The sequence below is a fragment of the Chiloscyllium plagiosum genome, unplaced genomic scaffold (assembly GCF_037043375.1).
Source record: "Chiloscyllium plagiosum isolate Xiang-an unplaced genomic scaffold, Cpla_swu_hap1 HiC_scaffold_7, whole genome shotgun sequence".
NCBI lineage: Eukaryota > Metazoa > Chordata > Chondrichthyes > Orectolobiformes > Hemiscylliidae > Chiloscyllium > Chiloscyllium plagiosum.
Window position 1 is genome coordinate 69,821,755 of NW_028270145.1, and position 23,791 is coordinate 69,845,545.

General features: G+C 39.1%; 1 protein-coding gene across 3 annotated transcripts in view; it reads right to left on the reverse strand.

Moving 5' to 3' along the window:
- Nucleotides 1–261: 261 nt before the first annotated feature.
- Nucleotides 262–23,791, reverse strand: part of csrnp3 (cysteine-serine-rich nuclear protein 3) — a 248,138-nt gene continuing 224,608 nt past the window's right edge. For all 3 annotated transcript variants that reach the window (XM_043693912.2, XM_087989110.1, XM_043693911.2), the window contains 3 exons: nucleotides 20,625–20,884; nucleotides 6,111–6,407; nucleotides 262–5,521 (listed from right to left, as the gene is read on the reverse strand). In XM_043693912.2, the coding sequence (XP_043549847.2) occupies nucleotides 4,439–5,521; nucleotides 6,111–6,407; nucleotides 20,625–20,884 (1,640 nt within the window). In that variant the 3' untranslated portion in view covers nucleotides 262–4,438. The remainder of the gene's footprint in view (nucleotides 5,522–6,110; nucleotides 6,408–20,624; nucleotides 20,885–23,791) is intronic.

The following is a 23,791-nucleotide window of genomic DNA, read 5'->3' on the forward strand; positions in this document are numbered from 1 at the left end:
GCCAGTACAGAATAGGTTTGAAAGTACTGTATATGGCAAATAGACATGGTTTTAGTCACCTTTTAAGTATCACCTTCTTTCAATCAATACTAAGTTTATCTAATTAGACTTCTGTGAAACATCAAATTGTTGTTCAGTGGAACATCTTTACATTTGTGTGTTTGGTGTTACAAATGCTGAGGATGAACAACAAGACTCATTACTGTTTACAAATGATTGATTCTGAAAATTGAATAAAGAAAGCACTACTTGGCAATGGTGAAAATTCAATCAGTACTGTATTTTGGCCTCATTTCTACAGCAATGTGGAATAATTAAAACACAGAATTTCACATTCTGACCATCTATAAGCAACAACTGTATGTGCAAAGAAGGCAAAGAAGTTCAGTAACAATAGATTGTCCAGTTTTACAGACCCCGAAAATGCAAGTTAATCAGACAAATGCTAACCTGCTCCTCTCAATAGCTGGAATACAAACAAGCAGACATCAGAAAACCAAAGCTCATATAATACATGTCAGCCTTAACAATTAGCACTAATATACGAGCAACAAAAAGATATTACAGTAAAATTTGAGAAAAAAGTTTGCAATATACTGTTGCAACAAACCACAATAAATACATCAAATGTTTGTATAATCATTCATAATAAATACTGCACAGATAAATACTACCAAGGGGACTTTGCTGTGAAAAGTCTTATTACAATATATAAGACCCAGGTTGAATGCAGTTATTGAGATTGTGTGGCTTCATAGCCTACCTTCCTCTTTTGGCACAACTAAGGTCACAGGTAGACTGTATAAATTCTTGCAATATTCACAGTTTTCAAAAATAGCAATGCAAAGTATTGCCTGTACGGTAAGATTTGAATAAGATAAATTACCTGTCAAATGTGAGTTGAGAAACTTCCAGTGTGTATATCAATTCCTTTTTCAATGATGCAAAGTATAAAGTACTTTTCAAAATTTACAGCTAATGATACCACCAATCTGAAAAGTACTTGTCGATGTAAATTTGTAATGCAGACTTGGACCAAACCTTCCATTTCCTTTAACTGTATTCATGACACAAGCAGTTTACTCAATTTTCTTCCCAGACAAATAATTACATAGCTAACTTTTATGAAAGATAATGATCAAACTTTATATTATTTGTACCATCACCAAAAACTAGATGTCTTTTTTGTATATCTTGTCTGTTACCTGATGGCATTTTCTCAATATTAGCAGCCTTAACATGCTATACCTGTTCAGGCCCAGTGCCTCAAGTATTTTCCACATGGTTTATGATATTAGATAAGGTTATTTAAAAAAAAAAATCCATTAAGACTATATGCATGGTCCCAACAGTGGCCACTGCTCCTTGTGGTGCTGCTAAAACTGATAGTTATTGCATTGGCTGGCAGATCTCAGAGATAGGACTTTCTCCTGCAGTGTGGTTGGAAATATTGCCCCAAGTGAATTAATGCCCATCCACATGTTAAATGATTGTACAGCAATCCAACTGGAAGGGTGGGGATGCTTGGTTTCCCACTGACTTCTTTGCCGCAGTGCAAGTATGTCAGGAGTCAGATGGGAACCCTGGCAAGACGAGGTTCTGTCCCAAGGCATCATTTTCACCCTTATTACTATAAGGCAATATAATCAGATTTCTTCAGAGGAAATTAGGTATTTTGAATTAAATGCAAAAATTCACACGCTTTTCACTTCAATGCATGCCATCATACTGAAAAATGAAACTTTGTCTTTTGTAAAGTGCCAAATATTTTACTGTACCTGGATTTTTTTTTTAAGATTTGTTGGAAATACAGCAATACAAGGTACCTACATGAAGAACAAGAAGTGTGTTGTTAAAAAGTCAATTCCTTAATACTGTAGGTGTCCAACAAAGATAACTGCTGGAAAACCTTAATCTAAATTTACAAACTCTTGAGAAGTCCAGTGGTTATCTCTGCATGATCAAAAAGTGGCAGAAGAGTACGTTGGATGTTAATGTTTCAATGAAGTATCTGCCGTTTTCTTTTAAATGGAAAACACTGCAGTTTCTTCAAAAGTGAAAAAAAATGAAATTTAACCATCTTAATATCACAAGTAGTAACATTTCTATTTGCTATTATAAATATTTGTAAATCTCGGTGTATGGGTGCAGTACAACTACTTTAGGAAAATAATTTTGCAATTCAAATTTTTAATGTACAGTTTAAAAACTGTATAAACAAATAAAACCTACATTATTTTGGTCCCTGCAGTCACAAGTTGAAGAAAGTTGAGAGTGAAAGAAAAAATACTTAATATGTTTTATCTTTGCAAAGCTGTATAGAATGTAGATCTTTATAATAATTATAGTAATTTTGGCCACTTTGGTAATCACTTAAACTCAACTTAAACCTAAAGTAAATATATTCAGCCTTCAGCAACTCATACACCTAATTCTAAGCAAATTTAACTTCAACTCTTACAGTACCTCTGATCGCAGTTCTGAACCAATATTTTCAATGGAGGTAGAGTGGATGATGTCAAATTGGGAGGTTGGTTTCAGAGTCTTTCCTTCATTGTTCCACAAGCATTTTGTATGCCCCAAGTAAATACTATCCAAATGGGCAGTTATGATTTATATTCTATTTACATGACACAACTTAAATTTCAAGTAGATCAGTATAAATTCACACAAAATAAAGCCACTAGGCTTTAAGTTACAGCTGTTAAATCTGTAATAATTACCATATCAATGAATTAGCAGAGAACGCCCAGTGTCCTACTCAAAGGTATGAAATGTGAGGCTTCAAATCATTATTTTTAAGTAAAATTGCACTTGGACTTTCAAATCTTTCAATTTTATACTTGTTAAATTATAAATATGAAATGCAAAAATTTATTCGCTAACTTAACTGCTGCATAGGAGCAGAATATAAAGTTTAATGCATTTTGGGAAGTGAATATTCAACCAGGAAATAATATAGCATAACTTACACCCTCTGATTGCTGCCAAAAGATACCAGAAACTATTTAATGGAGCATTTAAATGAGATTCTGATAACTAATGACTTTTACTATGGTAGTTTGAGTGTTTTTCACTATACATAAGCACATCCACACTCTAAAGTGGTATAGTGAGCCAAAGTAGCATTATCCTGGAATGTCTTTTAAAAGTCACCACTAGACTTCTACATGCTGGAAGGAATGCTATTGACAAATTCAATCTCATTGTAGTTGAGTCTCTGCATTATTCCATTTTGCGGCTGCTTCATACAGTTAGAGGATATTCACAAGTGAGCAAAAAAAAATCTCACAGTATAGCGTTTCAATAAAGAAAATAAACTCAGGGCCTCAACAAAGTAGCCTGACAAAACAGAAATATTATAAAATAAATACTAAATTTTCACTGGATAAATGCACAGCACTTAGAAAGAACTCAACAATTGTTGTAGTAAAGATTTCACTTTAGTCTGCTTGACTGAATAAAATGTATTTCCTTTAGCTATTAGTGGTAACAAAAGTGAATTGTCTTTTCAGCCCCTCCATTTCCATGCTGTTGGAAGTATAGTTTTTTTTAAAATGGTAGTTTTTTTTCCTATATATTCAATGTTGTCAGATGAGAGATAGCAACAAAGAAATCCTTATTCATTACAATGGAACTAGTTCAATTGTACGTGCTATAGGTCAAAACACAACATCCTGTTCTAGGATAATTATTATAGCTGCAAGATACATCAGATGTTGGTTCCACAACTGAATAAAAACACAGCAAAGAGGAACTGCCCACTTACATCAAGCTCAAAGTATCACCTTAATTAAAAACAAAATCTATATCATTTCAAACAAAATCTTTTGCTGCTGGCCATGGATCGAGTCATCAGTCTCCCATGTATACAGCTGCCAACAGGAATAATTAACATATACTTCACATAATTGCACACTAACTGGTATAAATAAATTCACAGATGACACAATAAAATTAGTTTCATTATTTTCACATAAAACAGCACGTAGGTTTTATCCACATGATCTGTTGAAAACTGGGACCTTAATTTAAATTTTTGAGAATATGTGATGCAGATTAAAAGCCAAGAGCAAAGCTTGTGATATAATTCTTCAATCTGGCTGGGTTGGTATCCTTCACCAGTAATGCTTGTTTAACAGTTAAATACTTTCGTAAGTCATAACTAATCAGTGACTAAATGGCTTATACCAAATCACAAAATATCCATTGCAGTATTTCATAGCTGTGGATTAAGAATTGTATAAAGTCTGCTTCCAATCATATCTTGCAGTCTTTAAAGCATTGAATGTTAGTGGCATCAACTACCATTACTGACCAGTTAATCTAAAGATGGTGGTTGTTAAAAACATGTAAACTACTTAAAGTTACACTTCCTTCCTTTCTGAATAACTGGTAAACTGTAGTAAAGAACAAAAAAATGGAGTGACTGAGCACACTAAACAAACACAGTTTCCACTACTGATGTTTTGATAGTCTCTTCTAACAGTCCGTTGCCCTCTGGGAGGATGATGGTATTTTCAAGTACCTGCTTAGGTGCGTAAACATCCCCATTTGACGTAGCAACAAAATCATCTTGAACATGGTTATTTAAATAACTTTGAAGCTCTGCTGGAGCGTGGCTAGGCTGTTGCTCAGCATATAGACTGGTACACTGAGTATTATTTTCATGTGCTGAAGGACAACAAACTATAACAGAAGGTGTTGTTATGGGGTAGTGAGGACTGGTAAAGCTTCCCTCTGGTTGATGTGCGTAGTCAATATATTGCTCTGCAGCTGAGCCATAAGGCACCAAAGAAAGTGCTTCATTCTCCTGACTCCTCTCTGTGTAGTTTGATGTTAAAGTGGCTTCTACACAGAAAGGCTCATTGCCACAATCTCTGGTAGTGGTTGTAGTGCTGGTGGTCGCAGTTGTGGTTGCAGTATTTCCTTCTATCTGATAATACAGTGTTGAAGAATTAGAGAAATATGATGCATCTTCTGATGGTGTGCTATCATGCGCAGATGTGCCATCAGCATAACATAATACCGAAGAAAGTGGAATAGCCTCAGTTTGTGTCACAACAGGAGCAGCCAATGCTTCAGTAAAGCTTTCAGCTTTGCTGTCTGGCTCTTCATCTGATTCACTGGCTGCCAAGCTCTGCACGCTTGAGTCTGTTATGCCACTGCATAAACTGCTCCCATCGTCATCCTCGTCCTCGTCATCTTCTCCTTGCCAGTCCAACTCCTCTGCTGACTGAAGGTGCATCACTGCTGTTTCAGGTTCATTTTCAATGTCAAAACTATCTGCAATAGAATATTCATGGGGCTGCTGGCTGTGTATCAGATGACTAGCATGAGCATTCATGTCTCCTGAGAAACCATTCTCAATCCCAAGCTGCTGCTGATTTTTCTCCAACTCCAACTTCATTATTGTATGCAAAAAGTGTGTCCGTACCCGGATAGGGTTGAACTCAATCCTGCCTGCAGTATTGCTGCAGCCTTCTTTTGTACATCCACATGGGAAAGACATACGGTCCACCTAGAAGAAACATGCACGGACCAGTTATTACACAAGCAAATGTAAGTGGTGCATCCCAGATTATGGTTACCAATTGAGTGCGTAGCTATCTGATAAACTGTACCAAATTCTGTTTATAAGTCACCCTTTTTTTTGGTAATTATTTATTGGTATGGAACACAATGTTGCCCCAGGAAATAAATATTCAAATATCCTTCTTCGTATATTACTAGCAAAAACAGACCATTTGTAAGTCACCATTGAGTAAGAAAGAACATTGTGCATAACACATAAAAAGATCCTAGGACCAAAAAAAGGTCATTTGAAAAATATGTTGAGGGGGCAGCAATGTCAATTATTTCTACATTATTTTATATACAGTAATTCCACAACTTCAGGCCAAATAGTGTTGATAGCATGGGCATTACACTAAAATACTCTTTCCTGTCCTTTTGCAGCAAGTTACAAAATAAAATGGTTCCCATCTCCTGTCCTGTCACATCAGTTCCTTCAAGTTGAATCAAAACAAAATATGTCAAGAAATGAGACATGAGAAAAATACACTTGCAACTAAATTAAGTCCAGGGTTCATATAAATGGCACAAATTACCTGGCACTTAATCCCTGCTTGACTACAAGCACAAAGCTCAGGATCACAGTATATTCGACAATCACAGCCACAATCCTCTCTGGATACACGAATTGCACGAAGTTCATGTTTCTCTTCTCCATCGATCTTTTTAACCCCAGAAGCCCGTAATAAGGCCCTTCTCTTTTTGGTTGGCAATGGTTGTAAGAAGAAATAGTCATCAACTTCCGTATTATCTAGGTCAATATCATCATCAGAAATATCATCTAAAGTCAGCGTATTGGCTTCCTCAGATTCTACTGTACCATTTTTTGTTAGCTGCAAAAATAAAGCATGATCTACATTAATGTCTAGTCAATACTTCTCTAAAATACAATTTTCAAGTGAAGTTTTATAGTTTGAATAAACAGCATTATGAAAAGGCCAGTATTTACATTTTAATATACATTTTATCAAATTTTCAAGCAATAATTATTCAATACAATAAACTCTGGAGATGTTTATTTTAACAAATCAGTCTTCATGTTGGAAAAGAAAATTAGTTTATTTAAATAAAAAGGGCACAAGGATTATTTTTCATCTTTTAAGTGTAGCAAACAAAGAAGGAATTTGTGTATCAGGGAGAACACAATGCAGCTTCACCAGGAAGGTGTCTGATATGAAGAATATAATACAAATGAAAATCTTGTAGATTAAATAATTGTAAATTATAGGACACAAAAAAGATTCTTTTTAAAACATTATCAAACAATGAGCTTAAGCAGATTAAAAAAAAAAGTTTTCAGTACTAAATATACCAAACTCAAAATGGAAATACAACAGAAGGTCCCAGAAACCTTGTCATAGATAGATGTTATGGAATTCATTTCTAGATTTAGTCGTTGGACCAGAAAATGTGTTAACATTAGAGATAAAATTGGATAGGTGAAGGATAACTGTTGTTATGGGCTGGTTGAGTCTAAAATCCAGTTTCTGCATTGTGTTTTTTGATAACATGTTCAGACAGGATTCAGAATATTGCAACTATGCATTTGTTTGCTATCACTTTGTGTGAAGACAATGAATCCCAAAGTTTAAAGCACTTCTGTTAGGAGGTGTTAAAAATACCACCCTATCAACATAAACAATGAAAATGTTATCTTTAAAATAACATTAGGTTTCAAGGAATCATAAGCCATTTTGTGAATAAAATCCATGATCAGAAAATACTGACAATGACCTATCAACTGGTATGACTCATGCCTTTTCACGCAAACAAAGATATGCTTTGAATACTTCACAAAAGGAAGATGAGCAATACTTTTGATAACTGTAAGCAATTCTGTTTTAAAGTTCACTCAATTTATATTTTCCATTCTGATCTATTAATGGCTGCCCCATGTATCAGGATGACCTCACTCAGTGCTCATTTTGTAATGCTTTTCAAATATTTCAGCAGTTGAGGGAAGAGCATAATACAGCATTTCAGCCAAAACTACATTTTGCTACATTTGTTTTTGACATTGATAACTGACTTCCCAGTACTTTTTATCTCTTTGCAAAGTAAAAAAATTGCCTGATGGCAGCCATGTACATAAACATTACATTTTATTGTGGCCCACTGTTAAACTCAGAACACAGTTGAATATTAATTTAGTATTTCCAATACTGAATGCACCATTTCTCAAAATACATGCCACACAAATTAAATATATTTGCTAAGCTACCAATATAACAAGCAAAAACAGAAATTGGTGGGAAAAACTCAACAGGTCTGGCAGCATCTGTGGAGAGAAAGCAGTGTTACTGTTAGGGGTCCAGTGACCATTCTTGAAACTATCCTCTGATTTTCAATATCACAAGCAATTGCTATCACACCTGCAAAGCTTCCAAACTTTGAGTCTACTACTTTGAATCCCAATGACTAATGACAATTTTTAAAAAAAAATAGTAAACAGCAAAATCTAGGAAGTTGAAATCATAACAAAATATTAATATTTGGGATTTACCACCTCCTAAGTTTTAGTTGTGATATTTATAATCCATGATTTAGCATCTTCAGTCTGCTCCTCCTAGGCATGCTCACGTTTGCTCATTTTCAGGACTAGAACAATTGGCTCCTGACATTTCTTATTTTAATATGAAGACCAGGTAGAAGAGTTTGCTTCACAAATTGTTTGCAAAACTTAAACAATTGCAGGTTTTCTGCAATCTATTTTAAAGCTGGTATATGGACACTTAATAAAAAGGCAAAATTATATCATACTACTGTTGAATTGGAGCACATCGAAATATTCCTTTTTAATTCATTTGCAGGATGTTGGCATCAATGGCTGGACCAGCATCCACTGCTCACCCCTAGTTGCCCTTGAGAAGGTGGTGGTGAGCTGCCTTCTTGCAGTCCACATGCCACTGGAGAGGAAATTCCAGGATTTTGACCAAGCAGCACTGAAGGAATGGCAACATATTGCCAAGTCTGGATGGGAAGTGGTCTGGAGTGAAAATTTGAGATATTGGCATTTCCATGTATCTGCTGCCCTTATTCTTTTAGATGGAAATGGTTATGGATTTGGAAGGTGCTCTATGAGCAGCCTTGGTAAATTGCTGCATTGCATCTTATGTATGGCACATACAGCTGCGACTGAACATGTGTGGTCGAGTGACTGTTTAGGAATGTGGTGCCAATCAAGCTGGATAGTGTCAAACTTCTTGTGTTGTTGGAGCTGCACTCATCAAGGCAAGTGGGAAGTATTCTAATACACTTCTCATTTGTGCCTTGTAAATGGCGGACAGGCTTTCAAAGACAGGTGGTGAGTCACTTGCTGCAGTATTCCTTGCCTCTAACCTGTTCTTGTAATCACTTCATTTATATGGTAAATCCAATTCAGTTTTGGCTTAATGGTAACTCCCAGGATATTAATAGTGGAGGATTCAGTGACAGTGATACCATTGAATGTCAAGGGGCGATGGCTAGGTTGTCTCTTATTGGAGATGATTCATTGCCTGACATTTGTGTGACATGAATGTTACGTGTCACTTGTCAGCAACAAGTTGTCCACATCTTGTTGCATTTGAACACGTACTGCTTCAGTATCTGGGGAGTCGCAATTGGTGCTGAACATTGTGTAATCATCAGTGAACATCCCCATGTCTGATCTTATGATGAAGGAAAGGTCATCGATGAAGCAGCTGAAGATGTTTGGGCGGAGGGCACTACCCTGACGAACCCCTGCAGAGATGTCTTGTAGTGAAGATGACTGACCAACAACCACAACCCCCTTCCTATGTGCCAGGCATGACTCCAGCCATTGGAGATTTTTCCTCCTATACCCAGTGACTCAATTTTTGCTAAAAATTCCTTGATACCACATTCAGTTGAATGCAGCCTCGATATCAAAGGGCTGGCACTCTCACCTCATCTCTGGAATTCAGCTCTTTTATCCATGTTTGAACCAGTGCTGTAATGAGGTCAGGAGCTGAGTGGCCCTGGCAGAACCCAAACTGGCTGTCACTGAGCAGGTGCTGCTTGATAGCACTGTTGATGACATCTTCTAACACTTTACTATTGATCAAGAGTAGACTGGGGATCCAAGATGGCGGCGACCCCAGCAAGTCTGAGTCTACAGTGCTCCTCCCAAGACTTGAGTAAAGTGGATCACCCACCCCTACCACACTCACCAAATCATTTATAATAGCTGTTTAATTTAATTAGTTGTTTAATATTAAATTTAAACGATCTAATCTTTAGTAAAAATGACTAAAGGGAAGGGAGCCCGCAGCTCTCAGCAAGCAGGAACCCCTCCCCCACCCTCTCCAGTTGCAGCTGAGGCATCCACAGCCGCCACGGGGGACTTACCTACGGTGACAAGCCTTGTAGAAATGATCTCCAAACTGGATGCGAAGATCGACGCTTTCATCGAAGAATCCCAAAGTCAATGGGACTCACTCTCGGCCGCGCTGCAGAAGCACGACCGAGACATTAAAGAAATCGAGCGCCGAGTCGGAAGGGCGGAGCTAAAGGCCGCGACCTCCGAAACTACAGCGCAATCGGCCGTGGATCAGGTCCGGACTCTCGAACAGCGAGTCCGGACCTGAGAGAATTACACTGACGACCTCGATAATCGAGGTCGTCGAAAAAATATTCGTTTGCTGGGCCTTCCCGAACGGGAAGAGGAAGGCCAGTTTACAGCATTCCTCCAGCAGTGGCTGCCACAGCTTTTAAATCTGGAGGCTGGATCAGGCCAGGTAAGGGTAGAATGGGCCTACCGGGTCGCAATATGCGGGCCCAGCTCGAACCAGCGCCCACGCCGGTCCTGTTCCGGCTGCAGAGCTACAAGGAGAGGCAGATACTCCTAGAAGCCTCTAGAAATCTTGGAAAAGACCCCCAAGCTATAATCTATAAAGGATCCAAGATCATGTTATTCCAGGACTTTTCCCCAGTTCTGGTCCGAAAGAGGAAGGCATTCGACGAGGTGAAGAAGCGTTTAAGGGACTTAAATATTCAGTACTCCTTACGCTACCCAGCGACGCCACGCTTTAACCATGAAGGATCCGTGTATAACTTCAGATCGCCAGAAAAGGCTAAGGAATTCTTGGACTCTCTTAGATTAAACTGTAAGAGATAATGGATGTTGGTTTGCCTTTCCCCCCGCTTTGGTTTATATCCCCCTTTTTTTTTTACCTTACTGTTTAATATTATCATGGGGGGTAGGGAGAGGGATTTGATTTTCTCCCCCCCTTGGGGTTGTTTTCTTTTATTATTTTTTGTATATATGTATATGTGTGTGTATGTTATATATAATGTATGTATGTATATATGAGCTGGGGGCTTTGGTTAATGTTGGTGGGGGGAGATGGTTACCTTATTTTACTTTACCTCTGTCTTTAGGAGCGGGGTTGTTTCTCCCTTGTTAGTTTGTATTAGTATATTTAATTATTATTTGTTGAGGTTGTAATTTTATAGTTATATGTTTATATGTGGTATTAACATTACCAAATATATCCAGGTGTTGGTATGGGTGGGGGTAGGGTGCTCACTGTTAACTCTAGCTTTGTATTATATCTGAATTCTCCTCATTTTATTGAGGAGCGCCTGGGTCAAGGATGGGGCATTGGTTGGGAGAGGATATGATCGACTTTTGGAGAGGAAGTGACACCCCCTGGGAACGAGGGGGAAAATTTCCACTTAGATATGTTTTATATTTTTTTTTATTTAGAAATAGTTTTTTATTATACTGTTGTGAGTGTATTAGAGAGCCTTTATTTTTGTAAATTTTATATGCTCTATGCTCGGGATGTTCTGGATAGGGTTTCCCATCCCGAGGCGTCTCGGATTTGCCCAGATGATTATGGTTGATCAGTTGGTTAAGTGGTACACCTGGAATGTCAAGGGGAGTAATTCGCCAGTCAAAAGGAAGAAAATATTATCAAATCTTAAGAAAGAAAGAGTTAATGTAGCTCTCCTACAGGAGACACACCTGTCGGATAAAGAACACTTGGAATTACGACAGGGTGGATTTGATCAGGCCTTTTTTTCTTCTTTTAGCTCAAAAAGCAGGGGAGTTGTTATTCTTGTTCGGAAGAATTTCCCTTTCAAAATCCTAAAGCAGATAAAAGACGAATCTGGACGATATATTTTGATTAAAGCCCTCATAAATGGAAAGGAATATGGGATTTTAAATTTGTACTGCCCCCCGGCACACCCCTTTAAATTTATAATGGAAGCCTTTTCAAAATTGATGGCTTTTGGTGCCCGTCATACAATTATAGGGGGAGACTTTAATTGTATTATGGATCCGGAAATAGATAGGATTCCCAAGAGTACTGCAGGAGTATCTCCCAGATCTAGACAACTGATGGATCTGAACAAAGAATTAGGATTAGTAGATGTATGGAGAAGTCTTCATCCACAGGGCAGAGATTTTTCTTTCTACTCCAATCCACATAAATGTCATACCAGAATTGATATGTTTTTTGCCCCCTCGATTTTTTTAAATTCCATATCATCCTGTAAAATAGGTAGCATAGCAATTTCTGATCACGCTGCTGTATATATGGAAACCAAGGCGAGGAACAATGGGACATCCCCTCGGCATTGGCATATGGACCCCTTCCTAATGAAAGATAGTAAATTTGTAAAGTACTTCTCTCAAGAATTTAAAACTTTTTTAGAAATTAATTCAGGTACGGCGAGCAACGCATCAATGACGTGGGAGACCATCAAAGCTTACACGCGAGGTTTGATCATCTCATACTCAGTGACCCAGAAGAAATTGAGGGGAGAACAACATCGTCTGCTTGAAGCTCGCTTAAAAGCAGCTGAAACAGCATACACTGATAGACCTTCTATTATTAAATTGCAAAGGACTACGGCTCTTAGGACAGCTCTAAACACTACGCTTACTCAAACGGCTAAGAGGGAAATATTATTTGCAAAACAAAGGTTATATGAATATGGCGACAAACCGGGTAGATACTTAGCATTTCTTGCAAAGAAAAAAAAGGCCCCTCAGACTATAACGTCTATCAAGGAAAGTATGGGTATTTTGACTCATGATCATAAAAAGATTAATGCGATCTTTAGAGAATTTTATTCTGAGTTATATAAATCGCAGGATTGTGAAGATAGGACTAGGAGGATGCAGTCATTTTTTAAAAATTTGACCTTTCCAGGCCTAACTCCGGAACAGGTATCGGTCCTAAATGCTCCTCTAACAGTCCAAGAAATACTTGATGCAATTAGGCAACTTCAGAGCGGTAAGGCACTGGGCCCAGATGGTTTTCAAGCTGAATTCTATAAAGAATTTACAGAACTTTTGGCTGGTCCACTTATGGACATGTATAACTATGCATATAGTCAGGGCTGTCTCCTGCCTTCGCTGAAAGAGGCAAATATCTCTCTCATCCTTAAAAAAGGAAAGGATCCAGAAGATTGTACGTCATACAGACCAATATCCTTGCTAAATGTAGATTTTAAAATCCTTTCTAAAACGTTAGCGACTAGAAAAGGTACTGCCACATATTATAAAGGAGAATCAGACGGGGTTTATTAAGGGCTGTAGATCATCAAATAATATTAGAAGGGTTTTGAATATGATTCAAGCCTGTCATCAGGGAAAGATACCAGGAGTAGTAGTTTCATTAGACGCGGAAAAGGCATTTGATAGGGTTGAATGGTCATATTTGTTTTACACATTGGAAAGGTTTGGCATTGGACAGGTGTTTACCAAATGGGTCTCAACATTGTATAGTGATCCCAAAGCAGTTGTGGTTACCAATAGATTAGGTTCGGATAGCTTCAGTGTGGATAGGGGCTGCCGTCAGGGATGTCCCCTTTCGCCATTGTTATTTATGCTAATAATTGAACCACTAGCAGAAGCTATACGAGTTGATTCTAATATAACGGCCCCGAGGATTGGTACAGGTAAACATAAAATTACCCTTTATGCAGATGATGTTCTTCTATTCCTCAGTAATCCTCTGATGTCCGTACTTCGCCTAATCCAAGTTATTAATACATTTAGCACATTCTCAGGCTATAAAATTAATTTTTCAAAATCGGAGGCTATGCCAATGGGTGGCCTTGCTATGACACCCCATTTAGTGGACGGATCCCTTTTTCCCTTTCGTTAGTCCCTGGAGGGCTTCTTATATTTAGGCATTTTTATTACTCCAGTATTTGGTCAGTTGTATAAAGCTAATTTTGTGTATTTACTGGAAAGGATAAGGCAGAACCTCCAGCGATGGGGAGACCTGCCAATTTCCTGGTTGGGTAGAATAGCACTAGTCAAAATGAATGTCCTGCCCCGTCTCTTATATCCTGTGAGAATGCTTCCGGTGATGCTGCCGAGGACAGCTCTACGTAAATTATATGGCTGGCTGGGTTCCTTTATCTGGAATCATAGACGGCCCCTCATTAAGCTGAAGAAGCTACTGCTTCCACAGGCAAGGGGAGGATTGGACTTCCCAGACTTTAGGAAATATCAGTGAAGTTCCCTATTAAGTTATATAGCTGATTGGGTCTTGTCTGATCCACAATCAATCTGGTTGGACATCGAGGCCTCTCAAGTAAAATACCCACTTATTAACCTTTTATTTTCAGACAAGAGGAATATCATTACAATCACTGTAAAAACCCTATAATACTAAACACAATTCAGGCTTGGAATATAATGCGGCAAAATGAGGGTAATTCACATAAAACATCCCCCTATGCACCGATAGTGGGAGCATGGGGATTCCAACCGGGGTTTACAGATGCCACTTTTCAACTCTGGAGATCCAGGGGTATCTCATGTCTAGGGGACCTATTTAAGGATGGGGTCCTGATGTCTTTTGAACAGCTGCGTCAGAAATTCGGATTACCTAATGGTGACCTCTTTCAATACTTCCAAATTCGAGACTATATACAGAAGAAGACTACGTTATTAGATAGTCTTTATTAATCAGATAGAGAATGTAGTGTCCTACGACCAGTGGGGGTATTTTCCGTCAGTACTGTTTATCATTTACTACATGATGAAGTATCGGGAGATATGGATAAACTGCTTAAAACATGGGATTAGGATTTGGGACTAGAAATCTCTATAGAAACGTGGAATGATATTTGGGAAAACTCTAGAAGAATTACTATCTGTAACAGAACCCAGGCTATCCAGCTGAAGATACTTCATAGGGCCCATATAGCACCGGTTCGAGTGGCAAAATTTAAGGCAGGAGCATCTCCAATGTGTCCCAAATGCAAAATAGAGGTGGGTACTCTTGTACATTGCCTATGTACCTGTCATAAGATCTGTAGATATTGGACTAAAGTAGCAAGAACTCTGACAGAAATTTTATGAACGGAAATTAAAGTGGACCCTGTATCTCTCCTTTTGGGCTTTTCGAACTTTCCCTCCCTGGACATGTACAGGATGGGACTATTTTCTATTCTTTCTTTATGTGCAAGGAAAAATATTTTGGTGAACTGGGTGGCTGAGGGCCCCCCGGACTTTCAAATTGGCACAGATTAATTATGGAATGGATTCCCCTTTACTTCCTTACAAATATGGTGCACCGAAAGACCGAATTATTTTATAAAATATGGCAGCCCTTCTTGAATTACATAAATACAGATATTTCAGCTATCCTAACAAGGGCTTTTATTTAATTGAGATTACAAACCTGGCTGGTCCGGGGCCCCTTAGGAGAGGAATCCCGCACAAATACGGGTTTTATTACATCTGATGTTAACACATTCCGAGCATGTAAGAGACTTAAATATACACTCTGGTTAGCTGTAGGTTAGATTAGTAGACAGTTGACTTCTGTTTTTTTTTCTTTTTCGGTATTTTTTTCTTTTGTTAAATTTTGGCTATTGTATATTTGATTTAATTGTATATCAATGTTTATATTTGAGAGTTTTGTTTATTTTTGTAAACTTGTAAAAATGTTAAATTTCTAATAAAAATATCTATATATATAAAAACATAGACTAATGGGGTGGTTATTGACTGGGTTAGATTGGTTTTTGTTTTTTTTGTGTACAGGACACACCTTGGCAATTTTCCAAATTGTTGGGGAGATGCCAGTATTATTACCGTACTTGAACAGCTTGGCTAGGGGAGTGGCAAGTTCTGAAGCATAAGTGTTCAGTCCTATTGCAGGCATGTTATACAGGCCCATCGCCTTTGCAACTTCCAGTACCTACAACCATTTCTTGATATCATGTGGAGTGAATCAAGTTAACTGATGGCTGACATCTGTGACGCTGGGGTGCACTGGATGATGCTGAGTTGGATTATCCATTCAGCAATTCTGGCTGAAGATTGGTGTGAATCCTTCAGCCTCATCTTTTGCACGTGTTGGTCTTGTCTGTCATTGAAGGAGGGGGTATTTGTGGAGCATCCTCCAGTGAGTTGTTTAGTTGTCCACCACCTTTCACGACTGGAGGTTGCGGGATTGCACAGTTTAGACCTGATCCACTAGTTTTGGACTCCCTTAGCTCTGTTTTTCATTTCTGCTTATGCTATTTGGAATATAAGCAGTCCTGCTTTCTAGTTTTACTGCATGGATACTTAATTGTTAGATATGCCTGCTGCTGCTCTTGGCATGCCCTTTTGCACTCTCTATTGAATCAAGGTTGATCCCCTCATAGGTTGGGAATGGTACAGACATGAGGTTGTAGATAAGGTTGTATAATTCTGCGAATGTTCTAGAGCACCTAACAGGTGGGTGACTTTGAGTTGTCAGATCTGTTTGAAGTCTGCAGATGATATTATGTTACAGTCAGATCTATGCAAATTAATTTTACTTTCACCAGTGCTGTGATTAGTCAATTGTCTGCACCAAAGGATAACAGTTAAGTCCCTACTAAGAGTAGAATCTGTTTTCTTTTCAGTTCAATGTATAAAAATGTACCTTATTTGGAATTTGCTGAATTTATTTCAATGTTTAAACAAAGGAAGACATCAATCAACCAGTTACATTTTATAACAATCTAGCAGCTGTTGTAGCCATGTTTCCTGTTGCACTAATTTATGAAGTTTGCCAAATTCAGTTCACAATTTATTCCCTCCTTACCAACACTGACAAATTACCGACAGCACAACTGCAGCGGTTCAAGATGACAGCTCACCACCACCTTCTCAAGGGAAGTTAGGGATGGGCAATAAATGCCAGCAATGGCCATGTCCATGAGTGAATAGAGAAAAAGAAATACATGTTTTTGAGTTCTGATCTAGAACCATAATCAATCATTCAACTACAATGACCTGCATCCACTATCACCATCCCACCTATCCTTACCCACCCCCATCCCTCTATTTACTTCTGGGCTCCGCTCCCCCTCCCCAGTCCTGACAAAGGGTCTCGGCCCAAAACATTCACTTTCATGTTGCTCGGATGCGGCTTGACTTGCTTCACATCTACTGACTCTGACTTCCAGCATCTGAAGTTGATACCGTCTCATTCAGTGGATTTTGTTTGTCCTTAACTACCAAGTTTTTTTTTAGATTAGATTACTTACAGTGTGGAAACAGGCCCTTCGGCCCAACAAGTCCACATCGACCCACCGAAGCGCAACCCACCCAGACCCTACATTTCACCCCTTGACCTAACACTACGGGCAATTTAGCATGGCCAATTCACCTAACCTGCACACTTTTTGGACTGTGGGAGGAAACCGGAGCACCCGGAGGAAACCCACATAGACATGGGGAGAATGTGCAAACTCCACACAGTCAGTCGCCTGAGGCAGGAATTGAACCCAGGTCTCTGGTGCTGTGAGGCAGCAGTGCCAACCATCGTGCCACCCATTATTTTGTTTCAAGTTATTTGTATCACTAAAGTGGGAACCCACTGTTTCTTAATCTTTCATGTTAATAATTTCATACAAATTATCCATACGAAATAGATTAAATGAGCACACGAGGTACAATTCTGACTTTGAGGCAATCCTGCAACCTACCATTTATATATATCATTTCTGAATCTTATTTCTATGCAATTCAATAGAAGCGATAAAATTGTGTGAGGCATATAATGCACAGCTGATCTGACCTTTCAGTATTTTGCTACATCACTTAAAGTCAAATTCGCCACACACCTCCACCCAAGCCCAAGCCCCATGTGTGATCTGTAAATGCCTAGGGTCCCAATTTAATGGCATAAGTGTGACAAAGTGGAATCCCATTTGCCCACACCACAAAGTGTTCCCAACCTAAGGGTGGTTAGTGTCAGACATATAGACAAGAATGTGTAGCAATGATGCTGTATGGAAGCTTCAAGCGGGGCCCACTTTGTACAAGCCTGCTCTGATGGGAGAGTGGAAATGCTGCACAGAGCCAACTGATACTTCCCTTTTCCATTTTTTGCTGTCAATGAAGCAATTGCAAATATAGTAGAAAGTGGCCAATTCCCTACATCCTCTGATCGGAAAATCTCCTTTCTCCAGTTCCAGAATTTGCGTTAATCAAAGACTAAGGATTGGATTTTCCTACCCAAAGCAGGTAACACAAGTTGGAAAATTTCCTACCATGCTGTACCCAAATTGGTAGGAACTTTTCCAAATAGTTCAATCTGTGTTTCAGGGTGATGGTGGTTTTGAGGGGGTGGAGGAGGAGTGCAGAGTTAACTCAAATTGATTGTCAAAATGGGCTGGTTGGAAGTTCAATTTGGTCTTCCAGAACTAAAGTTTTGGCCTTCTTAACTTCTGCTCCTCATCCCTCTCACCCCATCAGCACACCCATTCTCCCTTTCATCTCCAGAGCTTCATGTTCACTTAATGCTAACACATGCCAAACTTTTCTTCTCCCATCCTCCACCCTTTCCACTGATAGCCTCCTTGTCAAATAATCCAGTATAATCAGGCATCATGAGTCATGTTGAAATCTAGTAAAATAAACGACTAAGTATATTTTACTAATTTTGTGACAGTTTAAAAAAATAACTATTAAATTGCATCAAACACTCAATCCCTTATAAAAACAGATTTGTATTTATACCTCACATCAACTATCTACAGGGTAAACACAGGATGTTCCCGATGACCAGTGAGTCTAGAACCTGGATTCACAGTTCAAGGATACAAGATAGGTCATTTAGGACTGAGAGAAACAGAAATGTATTCAGCCAGAGAATGATTAGATTAGATTAGATTACTTACAGTGTGGAAACAGACCCTTCGGCCCAACAAGTCCACACCGACCCGCCGAAGCGCAACCCACCCATACCCCTACATTTACCCCTTACCGAACACTACGGGCAATTTAGCATGGCCAATTCACCTGACCTGCACATCTTTGGATTGTGGGAGGAAACCAGAGCACCCGGAGGAAACTCACGCAGACACGGGGAGAACGTGCAAACTCCACACAGTCAGTCGCCTGAGGCGGGAATTGAACCCGGGTCTCTGGCGCTGTGAGGCAGCAGTGCTAACCACTGTGCCACCGTGCCGCCCACAATGAATTCTCTGCCACAGAAAAAAAAGAGGCTAAAACATTGAATGTTTTCAAGGAGAAGTTAAATAGATTTCTTAGTGCTAAAGGGAACAAAAAGGTATGTGAAGAAAGTGAGAACATATAACTGAGTTGGATGGCTAGCCAAGATCATATTGATTGGCGGAGTGGGCTTGAGCAGCTGAATGGCTTACTTCTGTTCCTATTTTATATGTTTCTATAGCCAATCCTTTAAATATCTAATCCTGTTTGAGCTATCAATCTGAGAATACCATTCCCCCTTTTTAAAAGACCTCGATTCTATTAGCTCCATGAAAATTAGGTACTATCTTAATGAAAGATAGGGTACTATCTTAATGAAAAAGCATTTGGCAACCCTTTTTCCATTATTTATAACACACATCACATGAATCATGTCAAAAATCTTGTCACTTGAATATAAGCTGACTCTTACTGTTCTGCTAGTAAAATACCATTCGTAAAGGCAGTGAAAATCTAAGCTAGGAACATTAGTACATTTGAATGTTCAACTTACTGCTTAAAATTAAATTCAAATGCCCAGTCTGATGGCATTCCTATTAGGTATACTGTTTTGGGTGCAACATTTACATTTAATCTGGCACAACCTAAACAGATGATTTTTTTAAAACCACAGCATAGAAATTCAGAGATCTCCAATAATGCAATATCATTGCAGCTCCATGGGATTTATGCCCACCATATCTAAAAACATCCATCCATTCAGAAATCCTGAGGCCAGCTCATTTCAGTAACACTATTGGAATAAAAAGTGTAAGTTCAATCCACTAGAGTTCACATACAAGGCAATAGAATCTCTTGGAAGGTATGCAGGAACAGATAGTTTCTAGAGACTGATATGAACGTGCTTCAATTTCACTTTAGAGAACATGGAGATACTGTGTTTGGACTACCAGGGAAGAAGCTATCTCATGCACCTACATGAGGAATCTGAAAAGAAGGATTTGTATAGTTGTAACTTGTTTATTGACCTAATTGGGTCAGCAACGTGTATTTGCAGATGCATAAAAATGACTACAGGCCATATAACTTAATCCTTGAGTTCTGTTAATCTATACTCAAGAAGTAAGGCTCGACACTGCAAATAAAATGCACATTTAGAAAAAAAAATTGAAGCCTTTGCAATTCATAGGTTTTGAGTAATTCAAAGAATCTGATTTAATGGCCAGGATGTGAGGCTATGGAATTAACTTCAGGAGCTAGTTGTGGTAAAAACCATCATGGGAAATTTCCTGAGCTTCTCCTATTTCAGCACCATAAATTCTGACAGAAATTTTATTGGTATCTTGCACATAATATATTTTGCATCAGGAAATTTCTTAGTGGAACACCAGATACATCAACCCTCTCAGGCATTCCTGTCATACGTATTTGCAATTGCTGACTTAAAACTTTCCCTAATCAGGGCTTATAGGGTTACCATTATCAATCAGGATCAAAATTGAAATTAATTAAGAAAGCACCTCTGGTCAAACTAACAAATAATACTTTGAAATTTTAAAAATATAACTTCCACTAAAGTGCAGCCTGAAGATCATATGCAAATGGTTTGGAGAAGGGGAAACAAAGAGAATTTATTTACCTTCAATTTCAGTGAGTTGAGCTTTTCCTCTTTCAGATGCTCTTTCAGCATCTCTCCATGGACTCTCTCTTGCTCCAAGGCAAATTCTCCAAGCGTGTACTGGCGTACGCATTTGTGCCGATTGGACATACCCAGGGTGCTGCCACCCTGACTGGGGACACTGGTGAAACCTTGTCGCCGTGTGAAATAATAGACAGTCACGTAATCAAAGCGAACATTTTTTATCCTCATCCGCTTCTCCCTTTTCAGGATTGATGATGCTACAGATTTAAACAAAACGATAAATTGGTTAGATATTGCACTGTACACACTAATGGGATTTCTAAAAATGTACTATTGCAATCACTGGATGGAAAAAGATTTGATACAAATCTGGCATATTTAAGTCTGTTGACAAACTTCATTACATTTTAAAATTTAGCAAGGGGGTGGTGGCATGATTATAAAACAGCAGTTATTGTATATTTGGTGTATGCATTATATATTTACTGATTTTTAATGGAGAAACATATCTACCATGCTGTATTGAACTATACAGATCACTAGGCAATGGCCCAGTGGTATTATTGCTAGACTGTTTACTCACAAACTCAGCTAATGATCTGGGGACCCAGCTCAAATCTCATCAGAGCAAGTGATAGAATTTATATTCAATAAAGAAAAAATCTGGTATTAAGAATCTACTAATGGCCATGAAATCACTGTTGATGGTCAGAAAAACGCATTTAGTTCACCAGTGACCTTTAGGGAAGGAAACCTATCACCCTCACCTGGTCTGGCTTACACGTGCCTCCAGACCGACAGCAATGTTGACTCTCAACTGCCCTCTGAAATGGCTTCACAATCCACTCAATTAATTCAATTGCTACAAAGTTTCAACAAAGAAATAAAACTTGACAGACCATCCATCATCGATTTAGGCACTGGAAAAGACAACGGCAGAAACAGCCCTGTTAACCCTGCAAAGTCCTCCACACTAACATGTGGGGGCTACTGCCAAATTCAGAAGCATTCTCTCACATAATGGCAAGCAACAGCCTGACATAGTCACACTCATGGAATCATACCTTACAGACCTTAGTGGCATCACTATCGCTAGATATATCCTGAACTATCAGGCAGGACAGAACCAGCTGAAGTGGTGGCACAGTGATATAGTTGGGAGGGAGCTGCCCAGGAAATCCTCAATGTTAACTCCAGACCCCATGATGTCTCACAGCTTCAAGTTAAAATGGGCAAGGAAACTTCCTGATTATAATGTACCATCCTTCCTAGCTGGTAAATCAGTACTCCTCCATGTTGAACAATGCTTGGAGGAAGCATTGTGGGCAGCAAGGGTACAAAATGGATCTCAATATTTGCCATCAAGAGTGGCTTGAAAGGATCACTACTGCTCAAGCTGGTCGGCTCCTAAAGTACATAACTGCTAGACTGGGGGTTTGTCACCTGAAGTGCTACCAAGCAGCACCTGCTCAGCAACCCCCAGGTTGGGTTCTACCATGGCCACTCGATTCCTGATCTAATTGTAGTCTTGGGTCAGGCATGGCAAAAGAGCTAAAGGTGAGGTGAGAGTGATAGCCCTTGACATCAAGTCTGTATTCGATTGAGTGTTGCATCCATGAGCCCCAGCAAAACTGGTATCAATGTGTATCAGGGGGCAAACTCTCCACTGGTTGGAGTCATATCTGGGACAAAGGAAGGTGGTTCTGATTGTTGGAGTCAGTCAGCTTAACTCCAGGACATCTCAGCTGGACTTTCTTAGAGTAGAGTCCTAGGCCCAACTATCTTCAGTTGCTTCATCAATGATGCTTCCTCCATCAGAAGGTCAGAAATGGAGATAATCGCACAATGGTCAGCATTATTTGTGATTCCTCAAATTTTTAAACAGTCCCTGTTTAAATGCAATCAGAATAATATCCAGACTTAGCCTGATAAGTGGCAAGTAACATTTGCGCCACACAGAGGTCAGACAATGACCATCACGAGTAATAGACAGTCTAACCAACGCCTCTTGACGTTCAACGGTGTTACCATCATTGAATCCCCCACGATCAACAACCTTGGGGTTACTATTGACCAGAAACTCAACTGGACTCATCATACAAAAACTTTGGCTGCAGGAGCAGGTTAGTGACTGGGAATATTGTGGCGAGAAACTCACCTCCTGACTCCCCAAAGCCTTTCCACTATCTACAAGACACAAGTCAGGAGTTTGACGAAATGCTCCCCATTTGTCTGCATGAATGTAGCTCCAACAACACTCAGAAACTTGACCATCGAGGACAAAAAAGCCTGCATCATTGGCACCACATCCCCTCCCTCCACCACCGATGCTCAGTAGCTATCTACAAGATGCACTGCAGAAATTCAAAGATCCTTAGACGGCACCTTCTAAACCCACAACCACTTCCCCAGAGAATGATGAGAGCAGCAGATATACGGAACATCACCACCTGCAAGTTGTTTCTTCACTGTTACTGGGTCAAAATCCACAGGTGGATTGCAGTGGTCAAGAAGGCAGCTCACCACCACCTTCTCAAGGGGAGCTAGGGACAGACAATAAAATGCTGGCCAGCTAGCAACACCATGCCCCACAAATGAACAAGAAAAGGATATCTCTCAGCAGTGAGTTTAACTTGAGTGTCACTATACCTTAGGGAAGGAAGATATTGACAAGGAGAGTCCTTCATGATAACCTCAGCCAATGCAGGAATTGAACCCACACTGTTGACATCACTCTGCATTGCAAACCAGACATGCACCCAACTGAGCTAAACATCCATCTTGCTCTATATACTTTGTGTAGCTTTTTGGAATGCCAGCAATAGTTCCATGGATGGACTAGCTCTTAAATAGTCTTTAAAAAGAGCTTGTTCTTTAACATTTACAACACCTTTATAGTTTCAAAGTTTTGCAAGTGCAGAAATAGCACATGTGCACAGATCACCTTTACCCTGCTTATGATGATCTGGTGTGGTAGTTCCATTAAATGAACTTCAAGTTAACAACAACAGTTGTAGCAATTATATGTTTCTTATTTTCAACTTCTAAATGTTGTACTGCACCACCAGGACCATCATCTACTGGCTCCGCCTTCTATATGTTCTCTACTAATATTTATCTCCAATCTCAATTTCAGTCCTAGCTTCCTTAGAAGCTAGAAGGGT